Consider the following 16,254-nt stretch of genomic DNA (forward strand, 5'->3'; position numbering starts at 1 on the left):
TTGAATAAAAAATGGCGGCGGTACCGCCGCTCCCGCCGTCCACCGCCATTTTCCGCCGCCAAAATTTTTTTTATTGCATTTCTCGCCGAATTAGGCAATTTGGAATCATTTGAGACCATATTATTTTTTTCAAAAATTTTTTTTTTACAAGCCGTCCTGTGGGCGGCGGAAAATGGCGGTGGATGGCGGGAGCGGTGGTACCGCCGCCATTTTTTATTCAAATATTTTTTTGCTGATCTACCTCAAAAGATTTTGTTTCAATATCTTTAAAAGCACAGGAGAAGCACTGAATTTAAGATATACCTTGATAAACGAGAATTTGAAAAAAATGACCTTAAAAAGTCCCCCTGCAGGGTTGGTTATAAGGGGAAAAATTTTTGAAAAAAATAACATGGTCTCAAATGATTCCAAATTGCCTAATTCGGCGAGAAATGCAATAAAAAAAATTTTGGCGGCGGCGGCGGAAAATGGCGATGGACGGCGGGAGCGGCGGTACCGCCGCCATTTTTTATTCAAATATTTTTTACTGATCTACCTCAAAAGGTTTTGTCTCAATATCTTTAAAAGCTTAGGAGAGGCACTGAATTTAAGATATACCTTGATAAACGAGAATTTGACAAAAAATGACTAAGTCCCCCCGCAGGGTTGGTTATAAGGGGAAAAATTTTTGAAAAAAATAACATGGTCTCAAATGATTCCAAATTGCCTAATTCGGCGAGAAATGCAATAAAAAAAAATTTGGCGGCGGCGGCGGAAAATGGCGGTGGACGGCGGGAGCGGCGGTACTGCCGCCATTTTTTATTCAAATATTTTTTACTGATCTACCTCAAAAGGTTTTGTCTCAATATCTTTAAAAGCTTAGGAGAGGCACTGAATTTAAGATATACCTTGATAAACGAGAATTTGAAAAAAATGACCTTAAAAAGTCCCCCTGCAGGGTTGGTTATAAGGGGAAAAATTTTTGAAAAAAATAACATGGTCTCAAATGATTCCAAATTGCCTAATTCGGCGAGAAATGCAATAAAAAATTTTTTTTGGGCGGCGGCGGAAAATGGCGGCGAACGGCGGGAGCGGCGGACCCGCCGCCGTTTTTTTTGAAAGATACCTCTAGTTGGGGTAATTAGTGACCCAGCCCAAAAGATTTCAACCAATTATCTCTAAAACTAAGGGAGTAGCACCCAAAATAAAATTGCTGGTATGTCGTGGCACGAGTCACCACATTTTCCCCCCCCCCCTTTTCAAATACTGAATATTCAATATTTACTGAAAATACTGAACCCCCAATTTCCAAATACTGAAGAATACTGAATATTTTCAGTATACTGAAAAATGTGGCCACGCTGAATATTTGAATAGCTGTATCTCATCTCTAGACATGAGAAAACAGTTGTGAACTGAACATAATTTGACTCATCCCCCCCCCCCCCCCCCCACACTTCGAGGGGGCGAATTCGCTAGTTGATAATAAAAAATGATTTTAGAATACCTTAGCGTTACAGTGATAATAGGAAACAGAGAGGTTGCAGATTGCTGAATTGTGCTTGGGGTATTGTCCAGTTGGCAATGTGTGAATTCCGGGTGCTGTTCAACTAGCGCACTTTTGCCGCGTAACTCGGTCAAGCGCAGCTGTAAGGCGGGGACACGCAGGTCAAGTGACAAAGTCTTGTTTCCTAGATAAAACAAATTTAAGTTACGAAGCTTTTCTATGCTACATTTTGACTGCCCATACAGCTATTGTGAGATTTCTATTTTATTTGGGCAATTGACTATATAAAATATTCATGTGAAATTTCGTGAGAACATTCCCCTGACAAATGAGCATCGACTCTGTTACTCTTAACATCCATCCATTAATAACGCCAATGGGAGAAGGAAAAGAGATTTATTGACTGCTTAACAAGATATGTTTTTTTAATGAATTCATGAGAAACCATCTCTAACAAATCAGCAACTACACTGAAATTAATGTTTAGAAGATTAAAATTACCAAAGTACCTTGAATTGTAAAGTTGCCTGGAGCTAAGAAACAGTTGTAGGTCTTCTTTTCCCACTCTGGTTCGGATTTAGCCTTTACCTAGGTAATAAGGTATATAATATTTCAATAATAAACAATTTAAACTACAGAGACATAACATCTGCATAACTGTTTATCTTAGTTCTTTAGTCTTTTTAAATTTTTGTTCATATTCAAATTCATATAAAGGGTGAGTCAGAAAAAAACTGAGTTATCCGATGTGTGATGACTTTTTCGGCCATTATTTTGTACTTTTTAGGTAGATGTATTTATAATAAAAAATGTCTACCATTCTAAAAAGACAAACAAACATATTTTTTGTTATTAAAATTTTTATTCAACAAATTGCAAATATTTAACATCTTAAAAATACAATTTATTTAAATTAAATTATCACATTATAAATCAAACGTTTTGTTGTAATCTATTGTTAAGATTTAATATCCCATGACTGGAAAACCAGCTAATGACCGGAAATATTTTATCTTGTTACCTAAATCCTCCCCCCTCCCCCTGTATTTCCTCTATATTTGGTACAAGACTTGATTTAATCTCCCAAATCTCCGCCCCCTTTTGACAAATCATACTTGTGTGTTAATCCATCATCATTTAAATAGGGTAGGGTTTCTAAAAGGCATTTTTATTTTAAAAATTCAAACCTTAATAACTTTTTTATCAATTTTTTTGTCAAATAAAAAGGGTTTTTTTTCTTTTTACTATAAGCTACGTTATTATAGAAGATTGTTTTAACCACATGCATCACAATCAAGAAATATGAAAAAATGACAAATTGCAGTATTCTAAAAATGCTTGTGTGAGGAGCCAAAAAGCATTTCACCTTTAGAACTCATTAAAGTACTTTTCTCGTATTCATTCGAATCCGGTGGATAGGAACCGATTCTCATCCATACGAAAAAACTATGTCTAGCATCGTATTATATCCAGTTTTCTACGAATATAGAAATGTACAATCATAAGATTAAAACCAGTTTTTTTAGCCGGTGCCTCCGGCACCTCGGGGCTAAAAAACTAGTTTTAATCTTATAATTGTACATTCTATATCCGCGGAAAGCCGTTTATAATACGATACGAGAAATAACTATTCTTAGACCTTTTTCTAAATAAATATTGAAATTTTAAGATTTTTTTTATACAAAATAGATGAGTTATTTTAATTTTTCTTGATCAACATTTTTCACACAAGGCATTTTTTAACACCATACACCTATCATAGAGGCCGCATTTATAGAGATAATGAAAAACACCTTTTACAAGTTAGATGTGCTTTTGTACAGAGAACAAGGACATATAATTATTTTTTCTGTATTCCTTCTGGTTGTTTCTGAAAATCGAAAAACTCAGTTTTTTTCTGACTCACCCTGTGTGTATATAATAGTATATCACCGAAGTCTATAACAGTTTCTTAAAAACAAAAAAATAATATCTGTTTCATTGCATGCAAGATAACTTTGTTAACGACTTGTTAACAAGAAAGATATGACACTCCTTTATAAACACAGTTATTTATGATTATCATATTTTAAATGTCCTTCACTTAACACATTGATGAGTGATTACGAGATCTCTAAAATGATCACTCTGAATTTTTATCAAATTTAATTGGCCGCCGAAAATAAGAATTTCTTTTCGTGTAATAATACCTGTTCCTCCTCTGAACCTGTGCGATTTGAACGCTTGTCGCCAAAAGAAATCACTCCAGCCTTTCCACCTCTCAACATCTACAATTTTATTAGAATTATCAAAATTTTCTACTGATCAAAGCAATGTTTATGGTGAGAAGTAATTTCTGCTTGAGTACAATTACAATCTACAATAGGAGTAATTTAGGTGTCATTATTTTAGATATGATTAATTTATCATCCATTGTCCTAGCCCTGTTTACTTGATATCACTGGACATTGGGAATTAAATACGTAATGGAAATTCTTTGATCCAAAAAGTTTCATAACAACTATACTATTACTTAGATAATACAATTTTACAGCAGAATTATAAAATATTAAAAATAACATGTCATCGAATTAAAAGCTCTATTTGTTTTGACAAAATGAAAAATCATCAACTAGATATGATGAAATTGCAAATAATAATTTTTGAAAACACCAACGTAGCTTTAGGTAAATTATTATCCATGATAGATGGTTTTATCTTCAATTCATTAAACTCGCAAGATTTGATTGGTAACGTATCTAGTTAATGAATTTTTTAAATTGACCAAGATACATCAAAAATACTTCTATAAGTTATGATTTAGGACTTCCAGACAAACGCCGTAATATCATAGGGTTAGTTGTGTGTAATAGTTGGGATGACAATGCCGTTGGATAAACTACAAAGGGTTGGCCCTACGTTGTTATTGATCATCCTAAAAAGTTTAAATCCTTATATAAAAGTAATAGGATTTCTACCTAACTACACCGAATGCTAACACTAACCTCTGAACCAATATGGTTCTCCTTTACAATTTAGCTTCTCATAGGTCTCGGAACCCCCCCCCCCCCACAAAAAATAAAAAAAATAAAAAAGGTTTGCTTTTTATTTTTGAAGTTAAAATAAAAATAGTGTGGTAGAAGCCCTCCATCTTAATGTGCCTTAAATGGATATATTAACTATTAGTATTTATATCATAAAGTTTACCTTTTTGATCTCTTCTAATGTTGTCCAGACAAGATTAACTCTTGTCTTCACCCCATAAGCCTCGTGACTGTGACACAACTCAATATACTCGGGTTTCTCTATTTCAACTTCTGCTTTAACAGCCTTAACAAAATAATTATAAATAGATGATAATTGATAGATAGATCGCATTAAAATAGAAATAACTGGAATCCAATTTGTAGCTATTCCAAAGCTAAGCTAACAAAATTAAAATAACTTAAATTGCCTAAATCATGATTTATGGCCATCTAAGTAGTTTCTTTATATAACGCATGTACAAACATCCTGCACAATGATCATGACTTGTATCGATGAAAATTCCATCGATACGAGTCAAGGCGTAAGTAAGACACAAGCAACACATAAATTATAACATGTATAGATTACTTTAATACCTATGATCCCCTTAAATATATGGGAGAGGAAAGAATTTAAAAATAAGTACCGAGTACCAACTGAAATTTTTTTTTCTATTTTTTCACATCCCTGAGGGAAAAAATAGAAAAATATAGGGGAGGGATAAAAAAAGATTAAAATAAAAAGTACTGAAAACATTTTTCCATATTTTCCCCCCATTTGAGGAAAAAAACGGGGGGAAAAATGAAATGTTTTGCAACCGTAGAAAAAAATAAATCTTGTGCAGAATATACACAATATTTGATGGCTAGAAAACATAGGTTATTTTTTTGGTTGGTGAAAATTTCCCTATTGAGTTTAAAGGTGTTTTCGTTTTTTTTTTCTTAGGCCAAATAATTAAACCATTAGATACCAAATTTGTGTTTCGCCTAAAATCCAAAACTGGCAACAGCTAAGTATATCCTGCAATTCATGGTTGAGAATTTAGCAAGATTTACCTAATTAATGGTTGAAATAATCACCTGAATAGCACTTCTCTTATATGATAAATATTCTCTCAAAGTTCTCTTGTTGGACATCTCCAACACTCTTTCCATGTTTAGCTTATTCTGCTCCATTATTTGTGTCAGTGTTGTGCCTAAAAATGCAAATGGCTGCAGTCTCAGAAATTAAAAGTTTATGTCCCTTTGTGTTTAAGGTTGGTATCAAAAAGTGCCTGCCTGGTTAATTCTCATTCAGGGGTGTATATTCTGCACAAGATTTATTTTTTCCCCTGCTACAAACTTTTTTATTTGTCTTCCCCCCCTAGTTTTTTCTCACCAAGTATGGGGAAAATAGAAAAATATTTAAAGAACTCTATAGTTTATTTATTTTATCCCTCCTACCATACATTTTTAAAAGTTTTTTTTCACCAAGAAGGGGGGGGGGGGGAATGGAAAAAATGTTTTCAGTTTTCTTAATTTTTACATTTTTTCCCCTCCAACCACTTTTTTTTTATTTCCCCCCCCCCCCCCTGAGCAGGGGATCCCATGTAGAATATACACCCCTGTTCTCATTTCTGAGTATTTATGCAAATTATAAAAGTCTTCTTCCCCTCCTCTCTAGATTTGTACTTGTTTAACAATATCTTACAAAATTTATAAACTTTTACACAAAAAAATGATTACCTAGCACTAAAGAAGCATTTTCTTGATCAATATTTACTTCTTTTCCCTTGTCCACATTTTCAACAATCATTCTTAAATAAAATATCATTAATTTATGCTGAAATATTTGAGAAACTTACCTATCATATTATTTTATCATTAAAATTACCTACAGTTTGTAATACCTACTAACTTAACTGTGATGTGTAAGATATTGAAACAAGATGTTTATCAACCTTCATAGCAGTCTCTGGTTTCATAAAAACTATGTCAAAATAATTTTTATTAAAACTTATTTCTTTCCCTCTCTAAACATTAAGTTAATACGGGAAAGATTATCACTAAAGTTACATAGAAAAATCTCAATATATTTTAAAATCTTATTATTTCCTTACAATCAAGAGAGCATCAACTTTAGATGGAACCAGTGTTGCATTCTTCAAAGAAAATCAAAATTATAGATCAACCATTTAAAAAAAAATAAATAGACTAGTATTAATTTCGTTGAGATACTTTCAAGAAAGATCTTTTGTATATTCACTGATTTTAATTTTTATACCTATTCTTTTTCTTTTTAATACCTACTACATTGAATTTAATTTTACGACACCAATTCCAAAATGCTTTTAAACTATACCTTAAACTTGGATTTTGATTTGCATCCCACAGGGTGTCCAACCTCAAACTACGTGCCAGGGATGCCAAGTCACAACATCCAGCAACAATTGTGCGGAAATTATCTAAACAAGAGAAGTTTCCATAAAATTACACTTTTGCATTGAAAATAAGTAATACCTACCTAGTAATTTTTAAAAATTCAATATCAAAACAAAAACAGTAAATGGATGGTAATTTACAAATATTCAGTATTTCACAAGAAAGACTTAAAAATTAATTAAAGACTGCCGTTCTGGTGGTCTTAAATAGAAAAATTGATGCAACTCATATCACTTTTCTTCTTCTAATAATTTATTTTAAGATTACGAATGCAAAACTAAGGCAAATAATATGCAAGAATTGGAGAATTTCTCAATTAAGCCTTTAACCGCTTACACCCAAGCCCCCCAAAATACCAAATAAGAAAAAAACTTACCAAAAAGATTGTAATAATTGATCTTGGCCAGTAAAGTTGGCATGAGGGAATCTTTGTAATGCAGAAAGAGGACAACTGGCTCTCCAAGACCCTGAATAGTTTATACTATTATAACAAATATCAAAATTAATTTTGTTCATTTCATAAAAGTTTTTTTGAGTTAGGTATTTTAATTCAAATAGACTTAAATTTTAATGGATTTACCTAAATTTTACTGTCAAACAAAACGTATTAACAAAATTAAATTTGAATCTAAATCTTACTAGTAGGTTAACTGGGCGAAAAAATCCGAAGAAAAAATCTGATAAATCTTACTTAGATTGACAAGAGTTCTGATGGGATATCATTTTATTTATTACCTTTGAGCTGATTTGATTGAAAAGATTACAGAATCCTTTACATGTCTACGGGACTAGGTAGAGTAGAACGTATAAGATGAAAAATATTAGCCTGCTTAAAAATTAGTTTGTTATAAGTACATTAGGTCTCAAAAAGTGTATGAATTGTTAGTACTTAATTTTTATTCATAATACTAAATATTCAATTCAATAACAACAGACCTTTTTAGATGTGATTTTAAGTTATGAAATTTTGTCATAAAAAGAAAAAAAATGCCCTAAAGTGGTCTGATTTAACATAACCCTTTATGCCGTCTTTTATTTTTACTTTCCCGTAAAGATTGGTAGTGTATATTGATATTTTTAGTTAATTATTGAAGACCTAACAAGAAACTACACTTCCATTGAAATAAAGAGAAGGTGAAAATTCAAATTACCTGCAAGAAAATTAGCAACCCAAGTAGAAGGTCTTTCTCAGTTACTGTCTGAAAAAATAAACAAATATTGCTTTCTGTTCAATTTTTTTACTTTAGATATGTAAATAAAAGACAAAATAAGTTCTAATATTCTGAAATATGTATTGTAAATGTGTAGGAACATAGAATATTGTTTTGTTGTGGGTTACTCGACTTTGGTCTTTTCACAAGTTTTAGTACATAAAGTCATTTACGAATTTGATGTGTTACATTTTCTTTTTTATGAAATTTCTCGTTTTTTCTGTTTCTAAGGCGCACTCTCATTCTCTTATGAGGTTGTTTTAGTGTCTTGATTATCCAATGATGTAAATTGCCTTTTTGCCTTACAATTTGATTCCATTCTTTTTAAAAAGAACACCTGCCCTACTTGGGCAAAAATATTAAGAAATCCTTCTACTAAAGTAACAGGATGTCTGTGTGTTTGTATGTTTGTACCGAAGGATCTCGCTAACCGCTGAACCGATTGGGTTTTCCTTAACAGGGTAGCTTCTCATAGAGGTCCCGGGAAGGTTTATAACTATTTTCTTGGGGGGTGGGACACCCCCAACCCCCCAAAAAATGAAAAATCCCCCCCCCAAAAAAAATTAAAATTTTTTTTAACTAAAATTAAAAATAAGGGGGGGGGGCACCCCCCCAAATTTTTTTTTTTAAATCTAAAAAAAAAATTGAATTATTAAATTTGACTCTCTCCTCCTCAAGTGCCCCTAGAGGCCCAGGGTGGGCATACAAAAAACCCACCCAAAAAAACCCACCCAGGGTTTTTTAAAAAACCCATTGAAAAAAAACCCAAGGTTTTTTGGGTTTTTGAAAAAACATTGAAATTTCACGTTAAAATTTACAAATTAAACCTCTATTTAGTCAAAGACTAGGATCTAATAACATTTTAAAGCAAATTTTACCAAAAAAACGTAAAAAAATATGAAGTAAGGGGGTGGGGGGTTTAATGCAACCATCTCGTAATCAATGATTAAATGGCACTTAGAATTCGAATTTTGATCAGAAATTTTGCATGCATAATCCTTGGTAAGTCTATTTTCCCTAAATCGAACAAAAAGTTGGAAAAGTAATGGCTAACGGCTGGCAGCTCAAATGTTTTGCCATTTTTTGCCTATCTTAAGAGCAAATTAGTCACAAAACCTATCTTCACATAATACTTTTTGTCGCTCAAAAACCTTATCAAACGGTTCTAGCCGGTTGCTGTAGGTACTAGAAATTTTAAAAATGGTTATTGCTATCATTTAACATGAATTAAACCAAAATATGTTTTAAAAAGTTGATTCCTACGTAATTAATGATTAATTTGCCCTCAACATAGGCAAAACACGGCTAAACGGCTGAGCCGCCAGCCGTTACTTTTTCCAACTTTTTGTTCGATTTAGGGAAAATAGATCTACCAAGGATTACTCATGAAAAATTTCAGATCAAAATTCGAATTCTAAATGCTATTTAATCATTGATTACGAGATGATTGCATTAACCCCCCCCCCCCCCCCTTATAAAAATGATGCTCTACATATTGTTCAAATGTTTATAAAATTACTTTCTCTCAAAACTTAATTTCAGAAAACGCTTTGCTACTAAATTGATGATATATAAATTGTGTAAATTACATAATCATAAATGATTTTTAAACTAAAACATATCAATTTATGAAAGGAAATAGTTACAGTGGCGTGCAGAGGGTTTTATTAAGGGGATGTAAAAAGGGGAATACCTTAATAATTTCTGGGGGGGGGGGTGTTGACAGCTTAGGAATAGAGGAGGAGGTTCCATGTTTTGAAGCTTTTAACCTCCCCTCCCCCTTAATAGAATATTTTGTGCACCGTTGCTAATAAGGGTTTATAATTGATCGAAATGCCAGTTGTTTTCATTATCTATCTTGTTTATTGTGAAATCTTGCTTACCTTTTACCTACAACAACATAAACATTAATATTTCATTAATATATCAATCAAATGTATTTGACTCCTAAATGAAAAAACCCAATAAAACCCGAAAAAAACCAATAAAACCCAGGGTTTTAAGGGTTTTTACGGGTTGGGTTGGGCTTTTTAAAAAAACCCTGGGTTTTTCCCCACCCTGTAGAGGCCTCTTGGGGCGTAGCCGCTAGTTACGAGTAAAGTAGGCTAGGAATATTGGGTCTTAAAGTTTCTGATAATTTGACTCAGTTCAGGACCCTACAAACAAAGGCATAGTTTAAGTTTGACTCTTACCTTTGCAGATGAATTTTTGGGATGCTTGTAGTACACATTCAATAATCCTTCCCTTGATACATCAAACTTGGAGGATTTCAGCTGAAGTGTGCTCATGAGCTGAAAAAATACAGTTTATTGCAAAAAAGTAAGATTTTGTTTGTCCATTAAAAGTTTGATAATCATAGTTCTATTGAGTTGTTAATCTTTGGGAAGCTTCATATGATCCTATGATCCCGGAATTGTTTTAGGCCAATTAATTTTCAAATTTAAGACTTGATGGTTTTAGGATTTGCTCTGCCTAATGATAATCCCTCCTTTTATTAACACAGGGCATCTATAAATTGCTAGTGGCGCAACCGCTAATTTGTTATAAGTGACTAGAGAAAACAATAAAAGATAGATTAGTTTTGCTAAATAAACAACTAATTTAAAATGTATTACCTCCTTTTTACTTTCCGAATTTAAACTGTTAGATTTCTTCAGCACCTCTGGAAAACTGCATTGATAATAACTAAAACATAATATTTTATTAAAAAGGAATTGGTTGGTAAAATTTGGACAAAAACCTCATGAAAACAGTACATTGCTATATAAATGTGCAGAATTAGGAGATCAGTGGATAAGAATCAGTTTGATTGTTTACCCACATTATAACAAAGATTTGCCATACAAGGCCAGGATTCAATAATAAGATGTAAGCTCTGGTTAGTAAAGATTGTATAACATCTAATATTGATTTAAATAATGTCAGAACATAGAACTCACACCAATATATATTCCTGAACATTCTATTCTTGTTTTTCATTCAGCTATGTATAAATATTATTACTTGCATCTTACAACAGATTATCACGTTACTAGACTCTAATGAAGTGAAACCTGTAGCTGGCTAAAATAAGGATAATGTCCATGTTAGTGACCAAACTGACTATATTTGTCCCCCTGTCATCTTATGAACGTATTTTCTACATCCAGATGATCCAGCTATGCATGACAACACTAGAGTAAACAAAACAACTTTTAAAAAAATATAGAAAACCTGTTAGATTGTCCAAGGACAGCAGCAGAAACCTGGAAAACTTGGCTGAAATGACCATCAGTAAGAACACTGCCACTCAATATCACTGTCTTAAACTCTTTCAGCTCTTCTGTACTTTTTTCTTCGGGTTCCTATCATAAAAAAAGTTTTTATGATATTGATAAACAAAGAAATATATGATATATACTCTAATTAAATGTTAACCGTCTATTAGTATTTACCCATTTGGGAGAATGAAATTTTTTTTCAAATAGTCTTAGCAGCTATTTTTAAAAAAGTAGTGGGAAAGTACAAATAAAACATGCATGTTTTTTTGTAAAACTTTATGAAGTAACCTGCTCAAAAGAAGAAATAGGTATTCCCCCTCCATTATTCTTATTCAAGGTTGCGTTTATCTCTTCTTGTATCTAAATAAATTTATCATTAAGTAAGTAACAAAGGATTTTGATAAAAGGTTATGTCAAATAAGTAAAGTTAGTTAGTTACTTAAGGCAGAATTTAACATAATTTAACTTTAAAAATGACAAAATTGATACCTAAACAAACACTTTTTATATATTTTATATATTATATAATTATATATTATTTTCAAACTATATTTAAACGATGGAAAGGGATGTAAAAAAAACCTAGTTTTTATTGAAAAAGTTGCCACTATGCTATTTTGTTTATTTAAGAAAATTAAATATAGGTGGGGTTAGTTTGCCTACAATTGGACAGTGTTGTCATTTTTAAAAAGTCTTGGATTAATAAATATGGCATTTAGTGTAAATATAAATGACTACCTTAAGTTCTCTATCAGCAGAAGGCAATGTAGCCAACAGTCTTGCTCTTTGTTTTCTTATTCTTTCAATCATTACATCCTCCTCTGCATCGCTTATCTAAATATAAAGAAAAATTAAGTAGCGGACATAAATAGGAACTTAATTATTCGCTAAGCATTCTAAAGTTTCGAAGTCTTGGTAATTTCACCGTATATTGAATATAAAAGTAGAGATTAGGAGAGCCACTAATCCGCTCAGGTCACAAGTGCTAGAAAATAGTCTTTGTTTTCTCACAGCTTTTCCAAAATTGAAAACAATTGATGGAAAGATTTTTTTCACATATCTACTTATAGAAAGTTGTCATAAATCATTTCCTGTTCCCTGATATACTAAAATCTATTCTCAATTTGAATTATTATATATTAGTTTGATTGCTTATTTTGATTTATTGATACTTTTTAATCATTAATGTAACTTTTTTTTAGGGAATGGCGTACAGAATAAATAATTTTGGAGTAGGTCATTCAAAACCAACCTCTAGCTTAGAATTTTCCTCTACAAGAGCAGGCGTGCGCAGGTTTTCCTCATCACTGCTAGTACCATCCTCACTTTTCTCATCCTCAGAATAGTTCATGGTAACGCCAGCCTTAGCTTTCCCCCTTTTCTTCCTCATTTTTTCCACTTTCTCCTCTCTTATTGTTTGCAATTTGTTTTTCTTTTTAGTGATTTTTCTTCGCTTGTGACTGTTATTGCTATCACTGTCGCTGCTATCAGAGCTGTTCTTCCTTGATACTGAGCCGGTCAACTTGTTCCTGGGATCGATACTTAAATTTACTTTCTATTCTTTTTCATTTGTAATCATATTTGTTATAAGACCGCTAAGACAACTCCTGTCGATCTTGATTACAAAGGGAGAGGTCATTTTCTAGTAAATCCCGTAAAGGTGTGTGTTATAAGGCCTAAAAATAGTAGTAGAACGATAAGGTGCTCTATATATTTGTATTCCCTATTGAATAGAACAATAGGGAATTTTTTTTTTTTTTTTTTGATAACCGTACCTGGAATATCTTCAAAAAATACGAAATTTCTATCAAACGCTTTGTTTGGCTCAAACTGACAAAAATTAAAAAAAAATATAATTATGATAATAATGTTTTCTATAGGTACAAGGTAAGGTTAAGAACAATCTATACCATTAAACAAAGGAAGAAGTCATTCTTTACAGGTTGATTTATTATAATTATATTTTTTTTTATTTGTGTCAGTTTGAGCCAAACAAAGCGTTTGATAGAAATTTCTTAGATATTCCAGGTACGGTTATCAAAAAAAAAAAAAAAAATTTCTTCCCTATTGTTCAATTCAATAGGAAATACAAATATATAGAGCACCTTATCGTTCTACTACTAGTTTTAGGCCTTATAACACACACCTTTACGGGATTTACTAGAAAATGACCTCCCTCTTTTATAAACTGACATTATAATTCCTAGAGTAGTTGTCCAATGAAACTATGACAACACTGCATGAAAAAAAAACGTATCAACATTTAGGAAAAACCACTATTTAAGTATCCATCCCTTATTTTTGATGATCTAGATCTGCTTGAATCACTGCTTGATGAGGAGCTCGAGGCTGACCTCGACTTGGACTTGGATCTTGGTCTGCTCTGTCTTGACCGTTGATCCTCATATCCTTGTTTTTCTGAACTGTACCTGGATGATCTCGTGTCATAATACCTTAAAACAAAAATTACTGGAAAAATGTTCCGATCAATACAATTCAAGAAAGTTGAGACAAACGTCGAATTATAAAAAGGTTGATTGTATCATGAGGGTTAGTTTACTTTTGAAATCACACAGAAAAAACGTATTAGAAAAGGTAACTACTTAATTAAAAAATATTCACCTGTCTCTTTCTGAACCTTCCCTGTTGAATTTTCCAGACCTTTCTACGCTGTGCCTGTCTCCAGAGTTGTATCTGTGCCTGTCTCCATTGTTGTATCTGTCATCATTATTATATCTGTCTCTGTCGCCAAATCTTTCCACACTAAACCTTGTTTCCTCGTCTCTCGCTATGGAGGAACTTTGACGTCTGTTGTAGGACTTTTTATATGGATGATAGTCTTTGTGGTGAGACTGGGACCTTGAACGGCTGCGCTTTTTGTAATGCCTTTGGTTATGTTTGTCATAACTGTTGTAAGACTGATTATGTTTGTCATAATTATTGTATGACTTATTATGTTTGTCATAATTGTTATATGACTGATTGTGTTTGTCATAATTTTTGTTGTATGAATGCTGATGTTGATATCTGTCTCTTTCTACACTTTGCCTTTCCATAGACTGAAAAAAGCCAAACTTAGAACAATAACAAATAAACTTAAAATGTTAAAAAAATAAAGCCTTTCATAGTGTAGGTATCATGTAAATATAAAATCTAAAGACAATATAAGAGAAAAGATATTTAAGAGATATAAGAAGAAGGAGAAAGGTATAGGAAAACAAAGAGATAGACAATTTACACAAAAAAATCTCCTCTGAAATAGATTTTCTAATTGAGGTGTTCCTTTCAGGTAAGACTTATTTTATAAGATGTTTTTTTTTAACCAATCCTAATTTATAAAATCCCTAGAAGCTAGAGGCGTAACTAGAGGTTTGCTCATAAATAATTATCTTCCATTCTACCTGTCTCTCGGCGTCTTTCTGTTGCATTGAGGATATCTGTGCCTGGTTGAGCCTGGATTGCAACGCTGCTGCCAGGGTGCTGGACTTGGATTTGGGCTTCTGGTTATCCTCGGGTTTCTCTTTTCTAAAATCAAATATAATTGAAAAACACTTTTGGTTTTTTTCTCAGGCTTGTTTATCTATCACAAAAAAAATTTACCATTTATAAATCTACTGTTGATTTTTAATAAAATCAAAATGCGTGGATTGGACCTGCATTGGTTCAATAGAAAATATAAAAGCAGGGTGTATATTCAGCACAAGATTAATTTTTACCCAAGCAGCAAAAATATTTCATTTTCATACCCCCCCCACCCCCTCCCCCTAGTTTTTTTCCCCAAGGAGGGGAGATATGGAAAAATGGTTTTAGGTAGGTTCTCTAAATTAATTCTTTGTCTCACCCTCCCACATATTTTTCTAGTTTTTTTTTACCTTAGGAGGGCAAAAATGGAAAAAAAAGATTTTCAGTTGGTACTTTCCCCTTTCACATATTTTTTATTCACCCCCTCCCCCCCCCCCCCCCACACTTTATCAACCGGGAATCTCAAGCAGAATAATTATACACCAATGTGCAAAAGACTTCATTTTTATTACCTTTTAAAGGCATGAGATACATCATCTTCTTGATTCTCAGGAGAAGGTTCTCTTTCCTCACCAAATATGTTCTAAACATAAAAATAAATCATGAACTTACTTTACTTAATCTTTTAAATTCTTTTTCATTACAATTTCTATTTATTATTGGAAGTCAAGAAAAATATAAAGATTATCAAGCACTTTTACCTTAAACATGGATTCCTTTGGCGTTGACTCTTTACTGGAGGAACTGCTACTATCACTGTCATCCTTTTTATCACCACTTCCATTATCATGTTTACCATTCTCTTCATCGTTGACAGCTGCGTGCTCTGGTATTCCCTCAAGATCTCTTCCCTAAAATATGTTTTCTTTATATAGAAAAAGTAAAATAGGTAACAAGTTACATAGGTGAAAAAAGCATAAAAATCTAACTGAAAGGTATATAGAAATTGACTACCCACTAAATTAATATATATCATTTTATATTTTTAAGTGTTAACCAACACTCCAATTCAAAGATAAAAATTCTTGTAACGCAACACCGTAAGTTTTATTTAACACTAAATACTAAAATTATTGAATATCAGGTTTTAGACTTAACAAGCAAGTCAAGGAGGGAGGGGACATTGGGCTGTTAAATACATTCCAAAGTTTTTTACTGTCATTTTCTCATTCATTAGCTTAAAAACTTTGGGGAATTATACTGAAATTTATTGGTTGTTTCATTACGTTGAGTGTTCAAACGTTTCAACCACTAATAAATTGTAAACTACTGAAGGGATAATTTTGTGTATCATCATTAGTGGTGTACATATATTTATCGGCCATTGTCTTATCCCTTTAAATTAATTC

General features: G+C 32.4%; 1 protein-coding gene across 1 annotated transcript in view; it reads right to left on the reverse strand.

The window, feature by feature from the left end:
* LOC145313682 (uncharacterized) overlaps window positions 1-16,254 on the reverse strand; it is a 24,916-nt gene that overhangs the window by 2,669 nt on the left and 5,993 nt on the right. Inside the window, exons 11-30 of the mRNA XM_080153222.1 lie at window positions 15,607-15,756; window positions 15,418-15,488; window positions 14,785-14,908; window positions 14,006-14,442; window positions 13,677-13,836; window positions 12,636-12,911; window positions 12,122-12,217; window positions 11,672-11,743; window positions 11,337-11,467; window positions 10,739-10,808; window positions 10,316-10,414; window positions 8,064-8,111; window positions 7,289-7,379; window positions 6,833-6,935; window positions 6,217-6,287; window positions 5,572-5,687; window positions 4,673-4,795; window positions 3,676-3,753; window positions 1,996-2,074; window positions 1,487-1,670 (exon numbers count right to left, since the gene is read on the reverse strand). Of these exons, the coding sequence (XP_080009348.1) occupies window positions 1,487-1,670; window positions 1,996-2,074; window positions 3,676-3,753; window positions 4,673-4,795; window positions 5,572-5,687; window positions 6,217-6,287; window positions 6,833-6,935; window positions 7,289-7,379; window positions 8,064-8,111; window positions 10,316-10,414; window positions 10,739-10,808; window positions 11,337-11,467; window positions 11,672-11,743; window positions 12,122-12,217; window positions 12,636-12,911; window positions 13,677-13,836; window positions 14,006-14,442; window positions 14,785-14,908; window positions 15,418-15,488; window positions 15,607-15,756 (2,579 nt within the window). The remainder of the gene's footprint in view (window positions 1-1,486; window positions 1,671-1,995; window positions 2,075-3,675; window positions 3,754-4,672; window positions 4,796-5,571; window positions 5,688-6,216; window positions 6,288-6,832; window positions 6,936-7,288; window positions 7,380-8,063; window positions 8,112-10,315; window positions 10,415-10,738; window positions 10,809-11,336; window positions 11,468-11,671; window positions 11,744-12,121; window positions 12,218-12,635; window positions 12,912-13,676; window positions 13,837-14,005; window positions 14,443-14,784; window positions 14,909-15,417; window positions 15,489-15,606; window positions 15,757-16,254) is intronic.

Source organism: Acartia tonsa, chromosome 3 (assembly GCF_053477335.1).
Source record: "Acartia tonsa isolate MP-2025a chromosome 3, ASM5347733v1, whole genome shotgun sequence".
Classification (NCBI taxonomy): Eukaryota; Metazoa; Arthropoda; class Copepoda; order Calanoida; family Acartiidae; genus Acartia; species Acartia tonsa.